Source organism: Limulus polyphemus, unplaced genomic scaffold, assembly GCF_000517525.1.
Source record: "Limulus polyphemus unplaced genomic scaffold, Limulus_polyphemus-2.1.2 Scaffold9777, whole genome shotgun sequence".
Classification (NCBI taxonomy): Eukaryota; Metazoa; Arthropoda; class Merostomata; order Xiphosura; family Limulidae; genus Limulus; species Limulus polyphemus.
Window position 1 is genome coordinate 2,022 of NW_013675387.1, and position 8,165 is coordinate 10,186.

At 30.5% G+C, this 8,165-nt stretch overlaps 1 protein-coding gene across 1 annotated transcript in view; it reads right to left on the reverse strand.

Annotated features, from left to right (window-relative positions):
- Positions 1-626: 626 nt before the first annotated feature.
- The window catches only part of LOC106476088 (CREB-regulated transcription coactivator 1-like), a gene marked incomplete at its 3' end in the record, with an annotated part of 13,073 nt that continues 5,534 nt past the window's right edge, over positions 627-8,165 (reverse strand). Inside the window, exons 4-6 of the mRNA XM_013936761.2 lie at positions 4,105-4,190; positions 2,242-2,315; positions 627-703 (exon numbers count right to left, since the gene is read on the reverse strand). Coding sequence (XP_013792215.1) covers positions 627-703; positions 2,242-2,315; positions 4,105-4,190 — 237 coding nt within the window. The remainder of the gene's footprint in view (positions 704-2,241; positions 2,316-4,104; positions 4,191-8,165) is intronic.

The following is an 8,165-nucleotide window of genomic DNA, read 5'->3' on the forward strand; positions in this document are numbered from 1 at the left end:
CACTTCACACTCAGGTCTATGGTTTAGTTGGTCATCAGGGCATCTACACTCAGGTCCATTGTTAAGTTAGCCTTCAGACCTTCTACACTCAGGTCCATTGTTTAGTTAGCCTTCAGACCTTCTACACTCAGGTCCATTGTTTAGTTAGCCTTCAGACCTTCTACACTCAGGTCCATTGTTTAGTTAGCCTTCAGACCTTCTACACTCAGGTCCATTGTTTAGTTAGCCATCAGGCCATCTACCCTCAGGTCCATTGTTTAGTTAGCCATCAGGCCATCTACACTCAGGTCCATTGTTTAGTTAGCCTTCAGACCTTCTACAGTCAGGTCCATTGTTTAGTTAGCAATCAGGCCATCTACACCCAGGACTTTGACCATCTCATGTCCATAGGGTTAAGACTTCTGTCTTAATCACATCAAATAAAAACTATTAAATTTTGTCCACTTTCAGGAGATTCTCAAGCCCAATTATTACTGGATGCCTAAAATTATCATATATATTCGGGAATAAATTGACTTTTGGATATTCTGGAATAATCAATTTTGAAAATATTTCAAACAATGGTTAAACATTCATTCAGAAATAGAAAAAATCTGGTACCATAACTGAAAGTTCCACAATCTTACTTGATATCAGGAACTTCACATGATTTGGGGCGTGCATGAGGTGACGGTGGAGATAATCCTCCCTCCTGTTGCGGTAGCTGTTTTTAGAAAAACTGCCATGAGATTATGTTTCATGTTTTCAAATTATTCAAAAGCTGACAATATGATTAGTTCACATAAAAATAACTTTAGAACAAAAAAAAACACTTAATCAACCAAAACTTTAAACTAGATTACATACATAAAATCTGTTTTTCTTATAAAGAAAATAATCAGTAATTTGTGATTATAATCAGACATCATAAGTCATGTAAAACTAAGTTAAAAGTTATATTGTATTTACTTAAAATACACAGAAAGCATTATCTAGACACGTGTATGATAACTCTGGCCTTAGTATAATAATATACTTACCAAAAAAAGTGAAAATTTCTTTAATGTGTGAAGAAACATTACAATAAAATGAATAGTAATTTCTAACACTTAACTGTTAAAAGGCCCAATAAACATTTCTAGTAAGAAAAGTGTATAACAATATTTCAACTACACCTTATTGTTGGTTTACACAATATTTCAACTACACCTTATTGTTGGTTTACATAATATTTCAACTACACCTTATTGTTGGTTTACAAAATATTTCAACTACAACTTATTGTTGGTTTACACAATATTTCAACTACAACTTATTGTTGGTTTACACAATATTTCAACTACACCTTATTGTTGGTTTACACAATATTTCAACTACACCTTATTGTTGGTTTACACAATATTTCAACTACACCTTAACCAATTCTTTGAATGCATGATCACACAAGATTCTAAATCATGTAAAATTCTCAGTATCAAAACTACAAATTTATCTACACATTCTGTTCATTTCTATTCTTTAATTAAACCTTAAATCGTTTAATAACAGAATATATTTTTTTAATGATTAAAAAACAAATTATTCATTCTTTACCAACTGCAAAACTCAAAAAGCTATGAACATTAATGAGTAAATATCTTTATTAGTAATTTGAGTTTTCTTTAACAGAGCTGAACCATTAATCAAAATTACAGTTAAATCTATTAATATTATGAAAATAATCAAGTAATCAAATGATTGTTTCTGATTGTGGTGTTTTATATTAATCCAAGTAACTGAAATATTGCCATTACAAATTCTCAATATTATTTTTGATTAATTTGAATTTGTTTGGTTTTATTAGATTAAGACTCATAAAATAATTTACTAATCAAAATTAAGGTTTTGATTATTCCAACTATCTATGAGAGAATAACTGATTAATGACAAGGTCTCCAGAAATAAGATATGATAACATGATGCTTATCCTCTTAAAAAGGAAATACAAAAACAGTGACAGTCAAATGATTATTGACATATGGATCCCAAAAAACGAGACTTTACAATAAGGAGGTACAATAGTAACAAAATATTTCCTTAAAAATGAACGAGACAAGAAGGCCACCAAAAATAAGATATGCCAAAAATAAAAATGATTATTAAGATACGTATAGCAGAAGGAGTATAATAAAAACGTATGACAGTTATAAAATAATGCTTTTCCTTTACAATAAAGAAAACAGACATAACTAAATAATTAGAAAATTAAAAGTACAAACCAACCTTTCTGACGTCCCAGTACTCCTTCAAATGATTATTATAGCTATTGTGTATAACACCACTATCCATGTCATGGACTGCAAAAAGAATTTTAAACACTAAAAAACTGTTTCTTTCAGTTAACAGAAATGAATTCATTGTAAACAATACTTTTTTAATTGTTTGTAAAACTTCATATTTATAAAAAGAGTCGATGAACATATGCAGAAGTGTATATAACATCGTCCAATTACCAGGAACACAGATAACAGATGGTACACACCAGGGTTAGAAATTAGCTTGTTTTTAAGTAGCAAGAACTAGTCAGCTTGGTTAAAAGTAGGTATCAAAATCACTTACTCAGGTAATAAACTTCCTAAATTTAGGGCAGCAAAAGTATGCCCTTCTAAAGGAATTTATACAGCTGTTTCAGTATATTGTTCAGTTAAATACTTTGTACAATTTGTATGCCTATTAATCTCAATAATTAAGTTGTTCTCACAATACAACAGTATTACTGTTGGTGTGAATGTGCTTTTAGTCACTATGAGAAGAGCCAATATACTGGATAGGTATTTTAATTGGTCAAAAGATTAAGTTTATGTATAACATGTTAGCACATCTATTCATGCAGAAACATAAGTTAAAAAACGTTGAACTTTTATGAGCCATTCACTCATTTCATCAAATGTAGTGGTGATCTTCCCTTTTGCTGTGTGAAATACCCATAAAATAATGGAGACTAGGCCTAAACACATCATTCCATGTGAAATATCTATAAAATAATGGAGACTAGGCCTAAACACATCATTCCATGTGAAATATCTATAAAATAATCGAGACTAGGCCTAAACACATCATTCCATGAGAAATATCCATAAAATAATGGAGACTAGGCCTAAACGCATCATTCCATGAGAAATATCCATAAAATAATGGAGACTAGGCCTAAACGCATCGTTCCATGTGAAATATCCATAAAATAATTATTTCACATGGAATGATGTGTTTAGGCCTAGTCTCCACTCCATTATTTTATGGTATTTCACATGGAATGATGTGTTTAGGCCTAGTATTATTTTATGGTATTTCACATGGAATGATGTGTTTAGGCCTAGTCTCCCCCATAAAATAATGGAGACTAGGCCTAACACATCATTCCATGTGAAATACCCATAAAATAATGGAAATTAAGACTAAACATATCACTCCATGTGAAATAACCATAAAATAATGGAGACTAGGCCTAAACATATCATTCCATGTGAAATACCCATAAAATAATTGAGACTAGGCATAAACATATTTCATTTTTGTATTTATCAGTAGCTAATCTTGTGAATATGTGGTCAGATTTTCAACTGAATAAAATGCAGGTATTTCAGAAAATGAAAGTATTAAACTGTAATTTTATGTGGCACATTTGCTACTCGATACTGCTAATTTTGAACCCTGGTACACCTAACCATTCTGGAAATATAAAGTTTGAGAATACATAAAACTTACTAACTAATAATTAACAACAATTACAAGGAGATTCTTTATGCATTATAACTGTCATCTCTCCTATTGTTACGCAAAGTAGATAAGAGAAAACTTGGAAAGCTCAACTATACCTAACATTCGATAATGATACTGCACTTCACTGCATGCATTTTCAGAAAACTTGCAAATAATGTAGCAAATGTTGATGTAAGTAAATGTAAGTTAATTTTCAGTCTAGAGGATTAGTAGCGATCAGTAAATATAACAGTAGAAATTCAAGGGTCTTACACTTACTAGCAGTTAACTGTTAAATTAAGGACTTTCTCATCCACTGTGCCATATTCAATAAATATTCATTGTAATGTTTGAAATTAAAACACAAGAACTGAACAATCTACTTACCTCGTCTCGCTGGTGATGTATTAAGTACGTAAAAGTTTTCTTGGGGGTTTGTTGCACTTTGGTGTAACGCAGAATCTGAGTTTGTTCTGAAAAAGAAATTAATCATAATTTACCACTCCTGAAAAACAAACATTCATGTACTGAACTCTACATCATAACATATAATAATGAATAGTGTGCTATTGAACTGTACATCATAAGGTATAATGAATAGTGTGCTACTGAACTATACATCATAATGTATAATAATGAATAGTGTGCTACTGAACTGTACATCATAATGTATAATAATGAATAGTGTGCTACTGAACTGTACATCATAATGTATAATAATGAATAGTGTGCTTCTGAACTCTACATCATAATGTACAATAATGAATAGTGTGCTACTGAATTCTACATCATAACATACAATAATGAAGTGTGCTACTGAACTGTACATCATAATGTATAATAATGAATAGTGTGCTACTGAACTGTACATCATAACATACAATAATGTATAGTGTGCTACTGAACTGTACATCATAATGTATAATAATGAATAGTGTGCTACTGAACTCTACATCATAAGGTATAATAATGAATAGTGTGCTACTGAACTCTACATCATAATGTACAATAATGAAGAGTGTGCTACTGAACTCTACATCATAACGTACAATAATGAATAGTGTGCTACTGAACTCTACATCATAACGTACAATAATGAATAGTGTGCTTCTGAACTCTACATCATAATGTACAATAATGAATAGTGTGCTTCTGAACTCTACATCATAACATACAATAATGAATAGTGTGCTTCTGAACTCTACATCATAACATACAATAATGAATAGTGTGCTTCTGAACTCTACATCATAATGTACAATAATGAATAGTGTGCTACTGAATTCTACATCATAACATACAATAATGAAGTGTGCTACTGAACTCTACATCATAACGTAAAATAATGAAGAGTGTGCTACTGAACTCTACATCATAATGTATAATAATGAATAGTGTGCTACTGAACTCTACATCATCATGTATAATAATGAATAGTGTGCTACTGAACTCTACATCATAACGTATAATAATGAAGAGTGTGCTACTGAACTCTACATCATAACGTACAATAATGAAGAGTGTGCTACTGAACTCTACATCATAACGTACAATAATGAAGAGTGTGCTACTGAACTCTACATCATAACATACAATAATGAATAGTGTGCTTCTGAACTCTACATCATAACGTACAATAATGAAGAGTGTGCTTCTGAACTCTACATCATAACGTACAATAATGAAGAGTGTGCTACTGAACTCTACATCATAATGTATAATAATGAATAGTGTGCTACTGAACTCTACAGAAACCTTTATAACACAAACATTTATTTTTTTTGCTATATATTAACTGAAGTTTTCAGATTCTTTCTACAAGGTAAAATATTGTTAAAAACCACAAGCATAAATAATTTAGTTTAAGAAGAAAACAACAGAGAAATCTTAAATAGCACTTTCAAATAATATATTTCACAAACACATATACTAAAAGGGAGACTATATTTTGAGTTAAATCTTTCTACATATTAACAGACCTAAAATTAAAGTGATATTTAAAAATAAGCTGAAAATTATTTACACTTATCACCAAACTACAATCTTTACTTTATAGTGTTCTCTAAGCCTTTAATTTTTTATGATTTTGAAATACCTTACAAAAACAAACATTTTACTAAATAAAGTATTTTACAGGTAATGCAATGTTTAGTCCAAAAACTTGCAACTAACAGTCATAATATGCTGGTAACTTACATGTAAGTGTAAATGCTTGAATTTCATTTCAATTATAATCCTAAAAACTAAACAAAAAAAATATTAAAATATTTTATTGAATCTTTCCTGGTTTTAAGTTTGTTTTAAAGTAGACACTTCAATGTGTACTTCAAAACAAACTGAAATATTTTGCCCTCTAACTTTATTTTATATTCCTCATGTTCTCTCGTTGAAGTTCAAATAGTGATGTGAATGATTTTTTGAGAGCATGGTATGTAAGTACAAGACCTGTAATAAACATAAATTGTTCCATTTGCCAATTCAATATTTTGTCACACAAAGTGGAATAGCTGGGAGTCCGTTTTGAATTATTAACAAGGGATTGTAATTTTAACTAACAAGTGATGTCTGGAAACTCATCTACACTGGTAGTCTCTCGCATGATTCATTATCTAAAACTCTGTAATAAATTTTGTTGATACTGTGGTATTTCATGATCAAAATGGATAGGGATTAATGTCATGGTGACACAATAGAGTTCACTACAGTGCATGAGTTTCCTACTTCAAATTAAGTAATAAATATCACTCTGAAACAACTACTTTATATACGTACGTAAACTTTATCTCCTGGTATGGAAAAGATGAGTTATTATAAACGAGACACGCCCAACTCTATGAACACATAAATATTAATTATTCTTCTACCAAACCTTTTTAATGCCTTCTAAAATAAAATGTTTTACATAAATTATTTTCAACATTTTGAATTTTTCCCAGTTCAAATCCCGGGAATAAAGTCATTGAAACCTTTCAAAGTTGTATTATAATTATAACAACTAGATTACCTTCACTTAATTAATTAATTCATGAACTAATCATAATTTAATCAACAAATGCTTATTAAAAATTTAACACAGAATACAACTTCCAATTTTATAATTGCACATAATTTATTTAATTACATTTTGTGACTTTTACTCTCATTATTATACAACTGTATGAAAGGCCACACTATTTTCTGTGACAACCACAACAACAACCGATCAAGTCATGTCCATAAGATGTTGTTTTCCAATGCCTTGTCACATTTCATTGTTTACAATATAAAACAAAAGCCAGACTATGATCAATTCTTACGTTAACCTTTTTGATAAACAGTGAATATGTGTACTGTAATACAGAACTTGTTTTAACAATTGTACACAGCAAGCTCATCAATTTCATAACTGTACATGCTTGCCACATTTATTTCTTTTTTACTCAAGTTTTTTATTTCACGAAGGTTAAGATATACTTCATTTGGACAAAAACTGATGCATCTAGGCAACAATAACCCGGATCAATAATTTACAGCAGTGCTTTTCCAACTACTGGTCCATCACAGATGCCATTTTTGTCCACAGAATTTCATCAAAACAAAAACTGACACAATAATCATATATAAATAATAATGGTTTTTATTGTATTTGCAATTTTGTGACACACGACAGTATAGAGAGGCTGGGAGGCAGTCCCCGGTATCAAAAAGGTTGAAAAATGTTGGTCTACAGTACTCCAATGCTAAAAGCCAACATATACTAGAAAGTATTTTGTTATGGAAAGTTATCGTTTAAATACCGAAAGCTGGTACAGTATCAGAGGCTAACAAGCCTAACAATTAACCATAAAAACTCTGTAGTTCACAGTTTCAATTTTATTAATACCTTCAATAAATAACCAACATACACTATTGTTACCTCTACTTACTAACCAATGTACACTATTGTTACCTCTACTTAGTAACCAATGTACACTATTGTTACCTCTACTTAGTAACCAATGTACACTATTGTTACCTCTACTTAGTAACCAATGTACACTATTGTTACCTCTACTTAGTAACCAATGTACACTACTGTTACCTCGACTTAGTAACCAATGTACACTATTGTTACCTCTACTTAGTAACAAATGTACACTATTGTTACCTCTAATAAGTAACCAATGTACACTATTGTTACCTCTAATAAGTAACCAATGTAGACTTTCATTACCTCTACTTAGTAACCAATGTACACTATTGTTACCTCTACTTAGTAACCAATGTACACTATTGTTACCTCTAATAAGAAACCAATGTACACTATTGTTACCTTCAATGAGTAACCAATGTACACTTTCATTACCTCTAATAAGTAACCAATGTAGACTTTCATTACCTCTACTTAGTAACCAATGTACACTATTATTACCTCTACTTAGTAACCAACGTACACTATTATTACCTTCAATGAGTAACCAATGTACACT